The 20,462-nt window shown below is 31.9% G+C and overlaps 1 protein-coding gene across 1 annotated transcript in view; it reads left to right on the top strand.

Annotated features, from left to right (window-relative positions):
* Positions 1-15,031, top strand: part of POU1F1 (POU class 1 homeobox 1) — a 30,233-nt gene extending 15,202 nt beyond the window's left edge. The window contains exons 3-6 of the mRNA XM_012546039.3: positions 7,367-7,591; positions 9,747-9,911; positions 12,226-12,286; positions 13,679-15,031. Coding sequence (XP_012401493.1) covers positions 7,367-7,591; positions 9,747-9,911; positions 12,226-12,286; positions 13,679-13,874 — 647 coding nt within the window. The 3' untranslated portion in view covers positions 13,875-15,031. The remainder of the gene's footprint in view (positions 1-7,366; positions 7,592-9,746; positions 9,912-12,225; positions 12,287-13,678) is intronic.
* Positions 15,032-20,462: the final 5,431 nt, after the last annotated feature.

The following is a 20,462-nucleotide window of genomic DNA, read 5'->3' as shown; positions in this document are numbered from 1 at the left end:
AAAACATTGAAATACTTCATTTGAAAGATTTTTAACATATTAGAAAAGTATGTTTCCAGTATAGAGATGAGAGTTTTCATAGGTGATACACATTATGTTCTGCAATAATTTCATATAAAGATAGAAAAGTTTTCAAGCATCCCCTTTCAAAATGTGTTTTTCCCCCTCAAAAGTATATTACTCTCTTACTCATTATTAGAATATCATCTTCATATAATCCTTAAATATATAGAAAAATAATACAAATAGACACCACTAATAATATTTTTCCAATGAATAAGTGGTCAAAAGATATGAAGAACAGCAGATCATTATTGACAATCTATAAAAATTGAACCATTTACTTATAATAAAATTAACCAATACAATACTGATGTTTCACCCTCTACTCCCCAAAATTGACAAAGTTGACAAAATTTGTGAAATGTCAGTGATAGAGAAGTTACCAATAGGCAAGCACACTGATAAATAGTTACTGAAGTTGTAAATTGTTCCAACTATTTTGGGGGACACATTTTTTGGAATTACTCTTAAAATGAAGACTAAACTGAGATAACTCTCAGAACCCTTTGTTAGGCATAAAATGAGAAGGTCAAAGATAGAAAAGAGAATAAAAGTGTTTGGAAGATTTTGTTTGTTTTGGTAGCACTTTCTAAGTAAATGCTTAATGGCGAAATATTTTATTTTTCCATTACTTGAATCTACAACTGCAAATGTTTTGACACTGTGTTACTTATCTTTTCTCTTTTTCTTCAAATACATATTTTATTTGTTCTCTGTCTCATTTAATAAATTTATGAATTCTGATAGGTTTATAGATGTTGAAATTAAGCAGGTAAATATTTTAAATACCCAAATGGAATTTCATCATTTTGAAAGGTTTTCTTAAATGATTAACCAACAAGTTCATAAGTATTTATCAAGTTCCTACTGTATACCAGGAAGTATTCTAGAAGAGTTTTAGGTTGATAAAGATAATTTCAAGGACTGGAAAGATGACTAGGCTCTCTAACTTATTCTTCAGTAATTAGCAGTGAATATTCTACAAATGTGTATATGTTGTAAACATAATATTATGTAGGGATATGGAGGTAAATCCTTAACAACTGTTTCTCCAAAAAGCAAAACAAAACAAATATATAAATATGCTAAATACATTTAAATTTAATCTGCATTACTGACATTTTCTCAATCACTTTCTTAAATTTAGATAATAAAGAAAACAATAAATCAAGCCCTAATTTATATAAAACATTTTCAGATTTCTGAGGTGTAAATGTTCACACTGAAAATATAACCAACTCTTGAGTTGTATGAGTTGCTTCCCTTCTGTCCATAACTGGTGCCACTAAAAACGAAATCCAACACAAAGCTTAATGTGGTAAGAAGAATGGAACAAAAGGAAAGGGCTAAGTTGTGAAGGTTTTAAATGTAACAGAAAAAAAAGATTTTATTTTGATTCTAGGGGCAATGGTATATTATTGGAGATTATTGAGTAAGAGGATGATATGGTCAGATTTGTGCTTTAGAAAATCATTTTGGCAACTGCATGGAAGATGATTTGGAGTAAAAAGAGACTTGAAGCAATCATACCAAGCCAAAGACTATTACAATAGTCCAAGCATGAGGGCATAAAAGTCTGCCTCAGGTTGGTGACAGTATGTGTATATATTATACAGGAAATGTAATGAAAGTAGAAACAAGACTTGGCAGTATATTGGATATGTGGGATGTATACAGGACAGGAATTGATAAATGACTCCAAGGTTGTGAGCCTAATAATTCCCTTGACAACATTAGGGAAGTTTGGAAGAAGGAAGGGTTTTTAAGAAAAGATAATGAGCTTTTTTTGGGGATACTTTGATTTTATCATATCTACGGATATCCAGTTGGATATGTTCAGTAGGCTGATAATGATTTCTGACTAGAAATCAAGAGATATGTTAGGGATAGATATGTAGATCTGTGAATCATTTATCAGGAGATGAAAATTAAACTCATGGGAGCTGAGGAGATAATAAAAAAAAATAATATAGATTGAGAAAAGAAGAGGATTCAGGAAAACTCTTGGAGGAAGTCCATTATTAGTGGGTATAACTTGAATGAAGATGTTGCAAAGCAGATAGAGAAGTAGCCTTCTAGAAAACTAAGAGAGTCAGGAAAGAATAGTGTCACAAAAGCCTAGAAAAGAGAGTGTTGGAGTACTAAATTATAAAATTTCAAAAAATAATGCTTCAGAGAAAACAATTACCTTTTGCTATGAAAGAGACAAGAATTATAATAAACCCTAATTAATAAAAAAATTCTTTTAGGAAAATAATTTGTCAAATTCATACAACTTTGCAGTTGTAATAGATAATAATTGGTAATAATGATGAACAATAATAATATAAATTCAATACTTTACTCAGCTTCATTTCTTTGGGTAGAAATTTCATACTTTAGTAGCATTTTGAACCATGAAATAATTAAAGTAAAGACACTGGCTTATTTTTTTTTTAAGATCACACAGAATATAAGCACCAGGGAAACTAGTGAAGAGTTTTATATGTAAAATAAAGACAATAATTTTGGAAAAGAGAGCACTAAAATTAAGGCAAAAGGTAGAAGGTGATACTTGTTTTGAGTCTTGAAAGAAATAAGGGATTCTAAAAGTTAGAGGTGACAATAGAGTACATTACAGATAAGGGATTATCTTCCCCAGGATTTAATGTGGCATATAATATGTACTTTGAAAATATTTATTTGACTAAGTGACTAAAAGACAATCAGTGCAAACCAATTGGCAGAACATGGAATATAACATAGGAGGAAGGAAGAGGAAAAATGTCAGCTTAGCAAGGCCAGAGACTGGAGGAAATGGTGTAATGTTACCGTTCTAAAAAGTGAGGTAGCAATCAGATTTGGAAGAACTTAAAAGGTCAAATGGAATTGAACCCAAAGGTAATTAGAAACCAGTGGAACTTATTGAATAGATGAGTGATTTGCCTCTGGAAAAGGTAGAGTTCCTCATTTGTAGTAGTCTATAGGTGGATTCTAGATAACTATTTGTTAGTAGTGCTATAAAAAAGGTTTTATTCTTTGGGGAAAAGTTGGAGTAGTTCCTTTCCAGTTTTGCATTTCTATGATTTGAAGTACCTCATTTTGACAATGTAAAAATGATGTTTTTATCATTTCATTTATCATTTTAATGAGAGACAGGGAAAAATTAACATTTAATTATTGAGATTGGAGTCAAGAGATGGCTTACTATTTTGAATGTAATGATAATGAAAAAAAAAAGTTGTAACTGAAAAGATTAAGGTTACTGCTCTCCTTACTATACAGTTCCTATTTTATTTTGAACTGAACTCATCCTTTCATCACCATCTGGACTAGTTATTAATAGAAGTGAAGGAATAGTATGGACTACTAATTATCTTCCTCTGTACTCTGCAAAGTGGTGGTTGTCATTGCTGCTGTTGTTATCACTGTAAAACCTTCTCATTGCTACCCACATTGTTTGTCCCTATTCATGTTATGGTTATGTCAATTACCATAAACTTTTCTTTATGGGTGAAGAGGATTTGTACAGTGATATCCATTTATGACAGAAATAATAAGGGTAAAAAATCATTCAGAAAAGACTATAGTGAGGGAGATAGGGAGGAAAGAGGACAACAAAGGGAGTATACATATTCCTGACACTGAATAATATGGACTATTTTATCTGCGCCACTGTTTTCATTTGTTTTTAAGGAATCAAGCTCACAACTCCAATGCTTTGTCAGCTATTACATCTCAGTGTCACATATTATAGGTTTGTAGCCTGTCCCATTCCAAGGCAATGAATGAAATCAGCTCTGTACAAAGCAAATTTTAGTCTTTTCTTTTTCCACTTTTATTACTTTGAAGCAATTTAGATCCCTATTCAAACTTGTACTAAATCCTAACACAGATATATGGAACAATTTTCTGATTATATAGTGGTTACTTACTCAAAAGCAATGAATATATTTTATGCTGTAGGGAATAATCAAAAAGTTCCTAAATCTGTTCAAGTAGCTATATATGCAAATAGGTATTGCCAGTGGGTTTTTGCGCTTAGAAGTACTTTAGAAAATGTTCATAACATCCTTGGTCATATTTTCCTAAATAATCTTTAATTAAACAAGTAGCTTATAGAAAGATTAGAAAAATTAGCCATCTATATATAGCCTTAAAAACAAATGGTATTTAACATATGGCTGAAATATCAGTCTTTTTTGCAGCAACTAGCATAGTATCTTGAATTTAGCAGGCACACCAAAAAGATTTGTAGAATTGAATTAATGGGGGAAAAAAACCAAACATTTTTCTTTTCTGTTGGAATGTTTACCTGTCACATGAATGTTTTTCTTGCTGTTGTTGTTTTTGAGATTAGTTCTAGAATGAAAATGGTTTTGGTGAAGAACACAAATATTTTCACCTGTCAGATAATGAAAACACTATGTGTTCTCTCCTGTATTAGATGTCAGGAATGATCAAATTCAATGCCCTTTTAGTACTAATCGACTCATCTCAGATACCTGCTGTCATCTACTATTTTTTTTAATTTTGCAAATAATTATTAAGCATTTATGATGTTCAAGGCATGATTTTAAGAGGATCCTATTTTATTTTATCCCTTTATATCATATTTTGCATTATACTTCAATTAGTAAGCCATAATCTCAAAAATCTCTTGAAATACAGTGGGGTAAAATTATAAGTAAATAATGTTTCCTTTACAAGTTGATTTGATAACAAAATCAAATATTGAAAAGTGCCATTACTCGATTAAACAAACTATGCTTGTAAATATAGGCTGGTTATTATATATCTAAACATAGTACATAAAATACTTATACTCTAAGCAATTTCATGGACCAAATATAGAGATCTAAGAAGGACTCAAGTCTGAGTCCCAAATTCTCCTACCAACTCTGCTTGTTGTTTGGCCAATCATTTAACATTCCTCTGACTTATATTCCCCACCTGTAAACTAGAGATAATTATATCTGCCTTGCTAACTAATGAGGTTGTTGGGAGGATACAAATAGGTAATAGATGTGAAAATATTTTGAAAGATAAATGGAGGTGGAACAGGGTTTGCTAATGACAGATATTCACAATGAATGTTAAGGAAAATTAGTTGATATGAGTTAAGTATGGATTAATTACTTTAAATGACTTGGTATCTCTTAGGAAAACCAAATGAGAAATACAGCCATACTTAGAAATGAAACAAACTCATCTCATGAAAGTATATGAAAATATTATTGAAAAACAGGACCCTAATGCTGAAACATGAATAAAATCAGTTTAATATGTTATAGGTGATTAGTATTCATTTTACTATAAGTAAAATTTGTAACATATATATAATGTGTACATATTTATAATTCATATTTAACTCATCAATTGTTTTTGTCTTTTATATAATATATCCTAGCCAGATTTCTTAGCAATTTTAAAGTATTTACTTTAAATGCCACTCTCAAACAACTTCAAAAGGAATTTTCCAATGTTATTTTTGCTCATGTGTCCAATTTATTTTATTGAGCTAACTGGATGAACACATGTCCAGCTCTAAATTTATGGTCCTGAGATCCTCTGGGTACTCTCAAAGTAGAAAGCATTAAGTGGAAAACTTTCTGAAAAATACTAGCTGTATTAACATAATATGTTAAAATGGATTTTGTTTTTAAAAAATAAAGTAATGTGAATCTTTAGATCTTTATCTTAAATTTTAACTTAATATACATCTTTATCTTAACTTTTCGTGCTTACCTTTATGTTACTTTCTTATTTTCTCTCTAAAAATAAGGCCTTCCATTATATAGGTGATTGTTTTTAAACTAATAGTTCATAACGAGGATTCCTAACTTGGGACTCAGAGATCTGTGGACAGTGTTCAAGTGTTTTATTAACTTAGATGAGGAAGGGAAAGTACATTTTTATTTTCACTAACTTGTACCTGAAATTTAGCATTACCTTCAATTATGGATATAAGAAAGCTCTATAGGCTTCAAGGATCTATGTATACAGAAAAAAGATTAAGAATCCTTCGTTTGTAAAAACCAGGGAGCCATGTAAAACCATTTCTGAATCATAAAAATTGCCAATTTTCTTACCTACATGCTCCTTTTCTCAATTTAGCAAATTTTCCACATCACATTCCAGCAAAATACAACGCTATTACACATGCTTTAGATTTCTGAATATATTTGTGAAACAATCAGGAAGCATGATATTCTGAAGTGAATATTTGAGTTATTTGCTGAAGATGATTTTTATTTCCTTCTTCTTTGGAAGGTTAATTATTTACACTTTTCAGCAACAAGGCTACTTATTCACTATTTTTGTGCAACATAATTTCTTGGGGTTGTATAATCCACAATAAAATGTAATTTGGAAGTGAAGGCTCCACTGATGAATGCCAAAAAATCATGATGTAAATCATGAAAAATACAAACACAATGTAGTATAATTCTGCCAATCAAAAGAAGAGGAGACTTAAAGTCTTATTAGCAGGAATGCCTTCCCAGGTTTTTACATGTCCTTGGTGATGCCTACTAAGGAAGTGATCAATACAGAATGACAATAATAGTGTCAAATCCCTTGATGCAAATTTTCTGTTTAAGGAGATAGAGTATTTTAGCACCTAAAAAATTAGAAAGCATGTCTTTTTCTTCTGTCTTATTCCCTGGTTATTTGACCCTTTTTAAATGGTTTAATCTTAATAGTCAACTCTTTAATGTTCATGAATTGATTCTCCAATTTGTGGTTTATCCAGGACTGTTCCTTTTTCTCTTTCCTACTTTTTTGGTAAGTCATTAAATTGATAATTAGAAAGTGATTTAGTTAATTCTAATAATCATCTCTTAAGAAATCTGACTAGCAATTTTTCAAATTCTTTACTACTTTATAGTCAATGCTAGAAATTTTTTTGTCAACATTAAAAAAAAAAAACATTTCTTTTTCCTCTTTCTTTTGACCAGTCATTTTTAATTTTTAATTTACATCTGAAATTTTAAAGTTCCTTGCCCTTTATTGAATGTTGTCTGTATTCCCCTACCCCTTGCTATTTATTGAAAGCAAAGTTACTTCTATATAATTTCAGAAAAGCAAAATTAACTACATTTTAAGCTGTTAGGGCTTAGATAAATGATGTGGGTGTGGATGTGTGGGTGTGGATGTGGGTGTGTATAGCAGGTCCAGTAACAGTTACAGTAATATTGGTACTAGAACTGGGAGTAGTTGTAGTACAAATAGTATTGTAGTAGTGGTGGTAGTGGTGAAATGAAAGATTATTTTACCCAGTTCTTTCTTCTTCTTCTTCTTTTTTTAAATATCATTCTAGCAGGTAGCTTAACCCCTTGCCTTTATAAATTTCCTGACCATACCTTAAGTCATGGGTTTCCACCCATGCACCAGCCTCTCCTGGGAGATGACCCCACAGCCATTGACTTTAAGCAGGAATTCCATCGAAAAAGCAAATCGATTGAAGAACCAACTGACATGGATTCTCCTGAAATTCAAGAACTGGAAAAGTTTGCTAATGAGTTCAAATTGAGAAGAATTAAATTAGGTAGGTATGTGTTTAACCAATAATGGTTAAGTTTTGTTCTGGGTCTCATACGGTTCTATAAAGTTTAACTAATCATACATGAGTAAGCAAGGACAAGTCATGCAATCCTAATGTGTTTTAAAAAAGTTAAACAAACCCTTTTTCTTCCATACTGCTGTATCACTATCATGGTACACACATGAATGTCCTGACTCATACTCTAAAAAGCACTAACAAAACAAAGAAGAAATAATGTCAAATTCTCAATAGTCTATATGTGTTGTAAAATAACCGCCTGATTCTTAGCTATGATAATATGCCAAAACATTGGCACATTTGAGATCATTAATGATTACAAAACAAGAAATATTGTTACCAAACTCATGGGCAGATTAAACAAATATTGTGGAATGAACTCTAGAGTTGATTTTTAATGGAAAGATCTAGAAAAATCATTGCAAAAATATGCTATCCTGTTAATTGAGGTTCACTATGTTTATGACTCATGATCATAAAGATGTAAAATGAAAAAGTAAGAATAAAAATTCTGAAATGCTTTTGTTAAGGAGGGAAACATTCAAACAAACAAAAAATGTTCCAGTGGAGGAAAACACAGTGGTAGTGTAAGTTTAAATTTATTTAAAATAATAAAATTCCTTCCTATCTTCTTCACCTGGAAATTTATTAGAGAATGGAAGAAGTTACCATTCCAACATTTTAGTTCTAAAAGTAGCTATAATTAGCAATTTGCACTTGCTTAAAATGCAAACTGTTTTCCAAAAAAAAAAAAAATATTGTTCTTATCATCACATAATGGTCATTCATAATCTAGAATATAATTCCCATTTTTGAACTGATAGAAATTCATTTCATGATGACATTCATCATAGTGAATCATAAAGATTTTTTTTTGCTTTAGGTCCAAAAATATTATGTAATTACAGGTAATTGTGAATATAAACAGTAGCTGGTATCTAAACAATATGGAATTTCAGTTTTTTATTTTTATTATGGCTATTCTGCTTTTCACATTTTATCTCAACTTGTAATAAAAAATGGTTCTGGATCATTATTTTACTACATCCCTCTTGATGAGAGATCAAAAATAATTTCCAACAAATGGAATAAATAGCCTCAACTATGTCCTGAATTATGATATATGATTATAGTTTCAAAATTAGCATGTTATATATAAACATAAGAAGTGATGCTTTCTATTCCTTACCAGTACCAGCACAACAGCACAATTCAATTTTAAAATATTTTTGTTATATCAGTTTATCAAAGTAGAAAAAAACTTACTTATTGGGTATTATGAACATTACTCAGAATAATATTAATATGATATATTAACCACTTTAATCAATTAATAAGTTTAATCAATCAATTAACCAGTCCAGAACAAGATCTTTAGTTTAAGATGACGTCATGAAAGTGGTGGCAACTTAGTATTCTATTTAGCTGAATCATATAAATGAAAAATATAGCAAAGGAAAATTTCTTCCCCTGCACTGGAGAAAAAGTATTCCATTTATTAGGTGGCACACCTTGATATTTTCAAAAGAGGATCAATGATTTTTGGATCTCAAATTCTTGTCCAGAATCTGTTAAGTAATCCAAAATCACCATTAATTGTTGGCACAATTAATAAACATTTAATAATACATAAAGGAAGATAATTGAAGATTTTTACCAGTAGCCAGCGCATTGTGGGGAAGGAAAGTAAAGCCAATTTGGAATTTTAAAAAATATATATTTTAGTAATTATTTCAATGTAATTGCTTTCACTTGAAATCTTGTGCATTTTTATGCATTTAATGATAATTATTATTATAGTAACCATTGTTATTTGTATAGATCTTTAAGACTTACAAAAGTTTTTTACAAAAAAACTTATTTTATGTGAAGTAGAGACCACTCTTGTTGCCATTTTACAGATGAAGAAATAAAAGTAAATAAGCAGAGTGACCCAAGGTCACTCAATTAGAAGATGTGTGAGATTGGATTCAAACTCAGAATAAAATAAATAACAATAAAATGAAAATAAAAATATTATTCTTGTAAGAGATTCATAGTCTTAAAATGTCTTGCAAAGGAGTCCATGACACACACAAAAAGGTTAAGAACTTAGTAAACTTAATAAAATAACATTGTTGTTGTTGTTGTTCATTTACAGGCTATACCCAGACAAATGTTGGGGAGGCTCTGGCTGCAGTACATGGCTCTGAATTCAGTCAAACAACTATATGCCGGTTTGAAAACCTGCAGCTCAGTTTTAAAAATGCTTGCAAACTAAAATCAATATTATCCAAGTGGTTGGATGAAGCTGAGCAAGTAGGAGGTACCATAACTACATTTCTGCAGTTTCTGAAGTTTTACAATAATCCCTTTATGGAAAGATTAATGATAAATGAAGAATTTTCCCCCTTCTTTAATGTTAAAAAAGATTTTTTAAATGAGCATTTTGCTGTCCAATTTTCTCCTTGAAAAGAAAGAATTTAAAAGTAGAAATAAATGTTTTGAAAGGAAACAGCATTTAGCAATGAATTAATGAACTGTTTAGAAGAAAAATATTAAATATAAATGATAATAGGTAAGGAAATAAAATTATAATTCATTCAAATAGTTTCTCTTCTACTTTTTAAGTGTAATACATAAAAGTTATAACATACGAGTATATTTTTTCAATAGTATTTTATTTTTCCAAATACATATATAGTTTTCAATATTCATTTTTGTAAGATTTTGTGTTTTGAATTTTTTAACCTCCCTTCCTTACCTCCACCTTCCCCAAGATAGTAAGCAATCTGATAGAGGTTAAATATTTGCAGTTCTTTTTAAACATAATTCCATATCTGTCATGTTATACAAGAAAAATCAGATTAAAAAGGAAAGAAAAAAAAAAACATGAGAAACAAACAACAAACAAAAATATGCTTCCCTCCACATTCAGTCTCCATAGTTATCTCTGAATGCAATTCGCATTTTCTATCCCTAGTCTCTGGGAACTGTCTTGAATCACTGCATTGTTGAGAAGAGCCAAATCCATCACGATTGATCATCACATAATCTTCTTGTTACTATGTACAAGTTTTGTTTACTTCACTAGACATCATTTCATGTAGGTCTTTCTAGGCTTTTCTTAAATCAGCTTCATTTCTTATAGAACAATAATATTCCATATTTTCAGCCATTCCCCAACTAATGGGCATCCATTTAATTTTTAGCTCCTTGCTACTACAAAAAGAGCTGCCAGAAACATTTTTAGTACACATGGGTTCTTTTCCTTTTTAATTATCTCTTTGGGATATAAACCCAATAGTAAGACTGCTGAATCAAAGGGTATGCACAGTTTTGTAGTCCTTTAGATGTAGTTCCAAATTGTTCTTCAGAATAGTTGGATCATTTCACAACTTCACTAACAACAAAACAATGTTTTCCCACATCCCTCTAGCATCTGTCATCTTGGCCAATATGATAGGTGTGAAGTGGTACCTCAGAGTTGTCTTAATTTGCTTTTCTCTAATAAATAGTGATTTAGAGCATTTTTTTCCCTGATGAGTAGAAATGGCTTTATTTTCTTCATCTAAAAATAGTCTATTCATATCCTTTGACTATTTATCAATTGAGGAATGACTTGTATTCTTTTAAATTTGGGTCAGTTCTCTATATATTTTAGAAATGAGGTCTTTATCAGAAATATTGACTATAAAATTTCTTCCCCAGATTTCTGCTTCTTTTTTAAAGAAGCTACATTGGATTTGTTTATGTAAAACCTTTTCAATTCAATGTAACCAAAATTAACCAGTTTGCATTTCATAATGTTCTCTAGTTCTTCTTTGGCCATAAATTCCTCCCTTCTTCACAGATCTAACAAATTACTTTTCATATCTAAATCATGAACCCATATTAAGTTTATCTTGGTATAAAGTGTTAGATATTGATCAAGGTGACACTTATTTTCCAATTTTCTCAGAAGTTTTTTTTTTTTTTTGATCAAATAATGAGTTCTTACCCCAGAAGCTGGAATCTTTAGGTTTATCGAACACTAGATTATTATAGTCATTGACTATTGTGTCTTATTTATTTAACCTATTCCACTGATCCACTACTTTATCTTTTAGTTTGTACCAAATAGTTTTGATGACTGCTACTTTAAAATACAGTTTTAGACTTGTTATAGTTAGGTCACTTTCCTTTGCATTTTTTTCTTTAGTTCCCATGATAACGAATATTTTCTTAACTTGGCATTAGTTAAAGCATCTCACAATGCAAATCTTTTAAGTAAAAATAGAGTTGCTTTTGAGATAGCTTATTATTAAACTGCTAAAATAATTTTCATACTAGTGGTAAAAAAGAATCATCAAGTCAGAGTAGGGAATGAAGCGATAGAATTTGAAAACATGTTTTAAACCCTAAAAAAGTTATTTTTATATGTAAATTGCTAAAACAGGAAATAATTGTAAATTTTATAGTTTTACTTTAACAATTTCCCTCATAATAATTTTATTCAATCTTAAACGAACTATTTGGCACAGACACCATGATATTTAAAGAAAACACGAGGTTTAATTCTACAATGTTTTAAAGAAATTGAATGTCATAGTTGTTTTTCTCTCTGTGTATTTTTCTTTCTTTGTTCTCCATAAATACAGCTTTATACAATGATAAAGTGGGGGCAAATGAGCGGAAAAGGAAAAGGCGAACAACCATAAGGTAATTATCTATTTGAATTACTAAAAATTGCCAACAAAATACAGTAATTTATTAAAGGCTAAAGTATATTATTATTATTACTGTTATTATTTTTGCCCAAGTCTGCTACCTTCTGGACTGTAGCTGAAGTGCTACCTCTACAGCAGAAGAAAAAGGATCCCTTCTGGTGCTTAAAAGCCTCAAAGGCTAACTTTCAGTTCTTTTAGAAAGGTTTAACCTTACATGGTCATCTGACTAAAGAAAAGCAATTTTATTTTTCTCCAAAAGGCAGTCAGCCATACAATAAACATTTATTAAACTGTGTCAGACACTGTTAAGCTCAAGGCTTTTGTGTCTCTCAAAGAGACACAAAAAACTAGCCCTGTCCTTAAGTGGCTCACAATTTAAAGAAGTGAAAAGTCTGTTAGCTCTCCAGAGTCTTAGCTTAGGGGGCTAAGATATTTTATAACAGAAACCAGTTGACCTAACTAGAGACTAAGCCTCTGGACTACTTCTTCCTATGGGCAGAATATACATTCTTGTTCTGAAGCTTTGGTTTAATTTGGCCTTAGAAAATCTCCTTTAATTTCTGTCAGTTTGTTATAGTCCATGTACAGTATCAGTTAAACTATTTAGAAAAATACATGCTGACAAACTTCAAAAATTATATGGGTCTGATGTATCACAATTTCTCTTAATACCTTAAGATCCTCTGGGCCTCACAAGCGATAAAAGCAAGAATTAAAGGAGTGAGGGGATAAAGCAAAGCTGTTTTATTTTTTATGCTTCAATTTCTCTCTTCTAATTTCTTGACTTCTACATTAAATAACTGGCAACAAGCCTCTCTTTCTTTTGAGTTACCCTAAGCACAAGCAGTGGATAGTTTTAAAGTTAAAATGAATTTTAGAGATCACCTCCTTCAACTATGAATCTCAGCATGTTTATATGACCTTTCCAAGGTCACACAGAGAGATAATCTGGCATACAAGCCCAGGTAAAAGAAGTATTGGAGGATAGGAATTTTTTTTCCTGTTTGTATTGCCCAAATCACTATGTTTTTCAAATGTTTAGGTTTTATAAAAGTTTGACTAAAGATTCAACAGTATCTAAATAAAAAGTTATTTCCCTTGTGAAGAATGTAGTGTCCTCGTATAAAAAAAAGGAAACTGGTGATCTATGATCCCCTTGTTCTCTTTCTGGCTTTAGATAGTAAAGAGAAGCTCAGTTTCAACTATCCTACTTGTACAAGTTAAACTTTAGAGGAGCATATTAAGAAGGGTTTGAGCATTGTAAATATTTTTAAGTTCTTAAAAATCATTTTCAGATACTTCTTAGGAATTTAACACTAAAAAGCATAGATAATTGGATCTGCCAATTCTCACTTAAATAAAATCATTTTATTTTTTCCCCCAGCATTGCAGCTAAGGAGGCACTGGAGAGATATTTTGGAGGACAAAGTAAACCCTCTTCTCAAGAGATTATGCGGATGGCTGAAGGCCTGAATCTTGAGAAAGAAGTAGTGAGAGTTTGGTTTTGCAATAGAAGACAGAGAGAAAAAAGAGTGAAAACAAGTTTACACCAGAGTTCATTTCCCTCCATTGTTAAGTAACATCTCGAATATAGATGAAATGTGTTAATTTAGAGAAGTGGATTCTCTCTATCATTCATTTTCCCTGTCAAAATCTAGAAAGCAACTATTTGAGTTGCCTCTTCCCAAACATAATTATGGAAAGTAAATTATTATATTATCCAATTTATTTCTTTAAAATCATTCAATACTTATTATAAAACTATATTTTCACTTAAAATATTTTTGTTCATAAGGCATGATACATTTTAGGCAAAAGATGGCTATTTATGGAATAATGTGATATTTACATATGGAGACCTTTTAGTGAAAAGGTTTGTTTTCACATAGTCTGCTTAGCCTATCTTTATTTCTAAGTTTCTGAGGTATGAGATAGATAATGAAAGGCTGTCACCAACAGGGAAGAGTGATAAACAAACAAACAAAAAAAACCTCAAAAAACCTTTATAGCGTCAGTTACACTTCTATTATCAATTCTTACAGTTTGAATCAAAATATTTTGATTTACTTCCTTAAGGATTGTACTTCCTTAAAGATTCAGTTGTGATTATCAGTAAACAGTCATGTTTTAAATTTCCTTAAATATATTAGAATTTTTGTATTAGCCAAGATGAAAGTCAATATTTTTATCTGCAAATACCCATAATTAAGGAATAAGGTGTTAGAACTCTAAGTAAAACTCTCCTTTTGAATTTTCTAAGTAATTCTTTTCAGACATTAAACTCTTTGGAGATTAATTATAGTCCATTCATATCATAGGTCCATCTGAATATACAATCACTATTAACTTTGGCTATATGCTTGCTGTTATAACCCATAATGTTACAAACCCAGGCTGTTCTAATCTTCTGCAAGTGAGACGGTGTTCTTCTATAAAAGGCCAACATTATCGGGTTAGACTGTATTTTATTAGCAATGAAAAGATTAAATCTGCTTAATGCTTTTCTTTCAATTCATAGGAACATAGTTAAGTAGAACTTGTTTAATGTTCAAGAATGAACTATTTGAAACTTGGAAACAGTGGCAACTGTGATGAAAAACAAATCCACAAAATAACATTTTGCTTTTGTGTGTGTGTAGTGTGTTTGCCTGCATTATTTTATGTAAATGTACCTTTAAATATCTATTTTCTAAGTTGTAATTTAAGAATACTTACTAAATAAACCATATACTCCACAGTCTGGTGCTTTTTTAAGTCAGTGTTAATAGACCAAATCCTGAAAGTACTATCAATTATAACTTCATTGTAAAGTAACTTCACAATTTTTTCTTTCTCTCTTTTTTTCCTTTTCCTTAGATTAAGAGTTCTTTAGGAACAGGGACTATTGCTTGCCTTTCTTTGCATACTCAACACTTAACAGTGCCTGACACATTAGTAGGTATTTAATATATATATTTTTTTTAAACAACATTTTTCCAACCTTTCCTCTTTTGGTTTGGACCTCCATGCCACTGTGATTATTGTGCTCAGTATGCTCTGTGCCATTCCATTTATGCTTCAATTTTGTTTCAATATACAGGGACTCTCGAAAGTCTCAGTATAGCTCCAGTGCTAAGACTTTGGAGAGGCAAATCTAAAAGTCAGATGAGTTAGATTCAACTCTTACTCTTTCCATTTGCTACTTATGTGATTCAGGGTAAGTTACAATCTGGCTGCAAAACAAAAATAAAAATGCTTATTCTTCTTATTTCACAAAATTGTTAGGATTAAGTGAAATAACTTAATCAAAAGTCCTTTGTAAATAGGAAAATACCAAATATCAGTAGCTAGCAAAAGGACAAGAGTGGTTTTGTATTTTGTCTTTACATCCCAAGTAAAATGTCTGGCACTTAAAAAAGTGTTTAATAAATTATTGATGAATTGAAATATAAGGTAGGAAGTATAAGAATTCAACAATTTAAATAGTATATCCCCTTTTTTTCCTTTTGAATAGGATATGGTAAATGGCTAGAGAGCAATTTGTATAAAAAAGACCTAGAGTTTGGGTAAATAGTAAGCTCAGTCTAAACCAATAGTGTGATAAGTTAGCTGATAAAGTTTATGCAATCTTAAACTGTATCACATTGTAGTGTCTAGAATTGTTGTTATGGGCCATAACTTGAAACAAGGTACTAAGTGGAATTGAGGAGACAATGGTTAAATCTAGTTTAGCACTGATTTAATCTTACAACAAATAATGGTTTCCTAGTGATATAATGATTGGTTTATATTCAGTGGAGAACATATAAGGTAGAAGCTCTCAGGGCCGGAGGAGACAAGCACATTAGAAGCTCTTGGAGGCTGAGACAGATTCATTCCATCTTCCACCTTTGTGGTGGCTGGAGGCTGAAGCACAAACTTTTAGATTCTGAGAGATTCAGAGGGCAAAGAAGGAGGAAGGAGCTCAAGTTCTCGGAAGCAAGGAGAGAGATAGGCCTCTAAGAAAGCTAACCAGGCCCCAGGAAAGGAGAAAGGACTTTGAAAGAGATAATAAAGGATTTGGATTTTAACCCCTGGCTACAAGTGTGGTGATTACTGAACTGAAACGAAGGCTGCTCCGAGAGACCCCAAGAAACCAAATCAACAGAGAACATTACATTTTGGCACCCAACATGAGGCCAAGAACCTAAATGTGTGAAATTAGGGTGAGTACAAGAAGGAAACTTTGTAAAGGGCTAAAGTAGTATCCCAGCTAAAATGGGACAAATGTTTAGAAAGGAGATTTCTCCACCAAAAGGAAAATTTGTTGAAAGCTTGGTTAAACTTATGAAAAATCAAGGTTTGATTGTAACTTGGGAGCAGATTATTGAACTTTTAGAAACATTACAATACACATCTCCTTGGTTCTAAGATAAAAGAATTAGATCCAGAGGAGTGGAAATTAGTAGGAGAGCAACTATTAGTAGGAGAACAATTAATACTACAATGATAATGGACTTGACTCAATTTCCAAAGAAACACTTAATATGTATAATTTAATACAACTGGTTTTAGGAAATTATATAAGTTACAGAATAAGGAAAAAGAAGAAAGTGCAGGAGGGGAAGAAATTGATAAATTAGGTGAAAAGGATGAAGAATTAGACAAGAATGGAGTTAAGTACAATTCTGAGTGTGGTGCTTCACAGCAGAAGCCATTAGGGCATTCCTCATTTCATGACTCTCCCCCCTCAATTAACCTTTTATGGATGGAGGGAGGAGGAGGGGGAAAGGCAGTAACACAATCAGCACCGCCTATGAAGCAGCCTATTGCAAGATTACAAAAGGCATTGAAATAAAAAAAAAAAGGACAGGATATATCTGATTTAATAAATGCATACCCTGTGATTGAAGAGCTTGACTCTTCAGTCAACAAAAGAGAAGATACACTCCTTTTGATCTGGAAAAAATTAAGGATTTGAAAAAGGGTTGCACTTTTTATGGAGCTACATCGTCTTATCTTAAGATGTTACTAGAGAATTTGGCTTATGAAATCTTAACTCCTAGTGATTGGAAATCCATAGCAAGGACATGTTTAGAACCTGGACAAACTTGTTGTGGCTTTTAGAGTATAGTAAATTATGTAGGATTCAAGCCCAATGAAATAGGCAAACTGGAGTTAACATACAAATCACCTTTGACCAACTAGCAGGTGATGGTAAGTACACAGACATTTTAGCACTGACTAATTACCCCATAGTAGTGTATGAGGAAATTGCTGCTGCTGCTGCTGCAATAAAAACATGGGGTTCCCTCCCAGGAAAAAATTGAGGGGAAGCCTTCACAAAAATAGAACAAGATCCCAATGAACCTTTTGCTGATTTTGTGAGACATCTGCAGACAGCTGTCACAAGAACCACTGGAGAAAATTCAGCTACAAGAATAATGATCAGACAACTGGCTAAAGAAAATGCTAATGAGGTTTGCAGAAGAATTATATGGGGACTACACAAAGATGCTCCTTTAGAGGAGATCATAAGATGCTGTGCCACAGTGGACACAAATGCTTATTATACCCAGACTATGATGAACATGGGAAGACAGGGTCCCTCTTAGCAAGGGACTTCTAGAGAGCTTCACCAATGCTTTCAGTGTGGAAAAATTGGACATCTGAAAGCCCAATGTAGGTATAGAGATAAAGTGAGAGGACTGGATGAGAGAAGAAGACCTAAAACCCTACGTCCAAAATGAAACCGAGGTTTCCCCTGGGCCTCAGAATGTAGCTTGACCCAGAGAAATGAGAGACAGGACCCAGCTCTAAGATATCAAACAAAAGACAGGTGGGGCATGATGGCAGCCAAGGTTACACCTTTAGAAGTTCAGGACTCTGATGTGATCAATCAGCAAAAAAGTAATCAGATGGCAGAAAGGGATTATATGATCAATCAGCCAAAAAGCAATCAGATGGCAGAAAGGGATTACAATTGGGGAGAATATAGGTTTTTTAACCCAACAAGAAGGACAGTTTGCAGTGCGAGCAGCTCCAATGTAATTGCCAGATGATGTGGAGAGATCCAGAAAGTGGTAAATAGAAGGGACTAGATAGGTTAACTGCTTGGGAGAAAGGGTTTGCTTTTATTTCTACAGATGCAGAAGGAATCAGATGAGTGCCAACAAGCACTTGGAGAGAGACAGAAAAAGAGAAAAACCTCGACACAAAGGAGAAGACCTAAGAAACAGCTGACACTGTAAGAGCATGGGCGATAATAAGATTCTTATAGAACTTCAAACCCGCAGGAATCATTGGATTTCCTAAGATTAAAAAATTGTTATTAAGACTGTTAACAGAATTTCAGAACCAGCAGGAATCATTGGATTCCCAGAGATAAAAAATTGTTGATAAAACTGTTGCAGAACTTCAAAATCTGCAGGAATCATTGGATTTCTTTGACATATGATGAGACTATTGCAGGACCTCAAAACTTGCAGGAATCACTGGTTTTTCTGGCACATGAAGTAATGGACAATAGATTCCTTTTGGACTATTTCTAGGACTTATGGACATGTTATAATTCCTCATGTTGATTCATGTTATTTGTTACGTTACTACTAGCCTGTGCTACTGTGCTTATATAATTTATGTAATTATGTGTAATACCTCCCATATGTTGATATTATGTATACCTGTTTCAAATGAGACCCTTCAGAAACCCTCTAATATGATTTGATTTCCCATTTCCTTTGGTGTTTTCATCTCCCTTCCTGAGATGTCAGGGAGGGCATGACCACGTATGTTCTAAAAACAAAAGAAAGTGGGAGATTGTGAGATCATGTTATCACTCAGCTGTGGTCTTATTGCATGTAGAATATTGGGTCCAGTTCTGGGCACCATATTTTAGGAGAGTACTTAAAAAGTAAATTGCTCTCTTTTTTATTTTTATGTTTCATTTAAAAAATAGTTATATCTTCAATATAAATTGCTTTTAGCAACTAAATACCTTTAAGAAAGATTACAGAATATAGAATTTATTTTTGCCGGTAATTAAATATGATATACATATACACTATACATATGCAAATAAATACATACATATATACACCCTGCCCACACATATGTAAGTATTTAATATTTAATTTTAATTAATGAATATTTAAACTTTTTTGCTAAATATTTTTCTATGCCCACCAATTTTGATATGGACTTTTATTTCGAAGTATGCTTTTATTTATGGCTATATTTTGTTTTCTCTTTCATCATTTAAATGCAAATGATTTCTGCATTAGTCTTACTTGGAAAGCATTGTGATATTTTTGAATTAGGTATTCTTAGGAATCTCCTGATTATAATAGTGGACCCAGGGATTTAGGAACAGGGTCATTATAGGAGATTATTAAAAAGAAAGATCAAAGAATTGGGAAAATGTAAAATAATTCTCAGTAAGGTCAGGGCTAGAGAGATGATTCAAGACTGTGAACAATCTGATCTATTGAGTCATTCAAAGGAAACTAGATGCAATGGCAGTAGATGACAATACTTTGGAATAGACCATTTACCTTCTTAAGTGTACAAGGTATTTAAGAAGGTAGAGGTTTTAATGAATTCATTAAATAGAATTAAATAGAATAGAGGTTAATGAATTAACAAAGTGGGGTTGGAAGCAATAATAAAGGAAATAGTCAAAACATTAAAAAAAAGTCACCTGTAAAATGGAATATGCTAGCTCTACTAGAAAGAACTTGAATTATTCTTCCAGAGAGATGTAATAAGCCCAAAAGGCATTACTTTAAGACTCCAAATTAAATTTAGGTTTAAATATAAAGCCCCTTTTTTTTTTGATATTTAAGGTTCTTCACAATTTGGCCATTTCCTACCTTTCCAATTTTATCACACTTTGCCCTCTTCAACTTAGGTATGGCATTGGTCTACTTGCAGTTCCTAAAACAAGAAATTCTATTTCTCATTTCTGTCTTTGCACTAATTGTCTCCATGCCCCATCCTCTCATTTCTGTAGTTTCTCTGACCTCTTTCAAAATATACTTCAAATCCCACCTACTTTGTCTTTCCTGTTTCCTCCATATCCTAAAACTTCTCTCATATTTCCCATCTACTCTATTTGTATCTACCTAGTTGTCTCAAGAAAGCAACTTGAAGGCAGAGATACTGTTTTTGATTTCCTTTGATGAAGTATCATGGAAAGCCAGGTACTGACC

This window comes from Sarcophilus harrisii, chromosome 3 (genome assembly GCF_902635505.1).
Source record: "Sarcophilus harrisii chromosome 3, mSarHar1.11, whole genome shotgun sequence".
Lineage (NCBI taxonomy): Eukaryota > Metazoa > Chordata > Mammalia > Dasyuromorphia > Dasyuridae > Sarcophilus > Sarcophilus harrisii.
The sequence above is the reverse complement of the archived record's forward strand: the minus strand, read 5'-3'. Positions and strand labels throughout refer to the sequence as shown.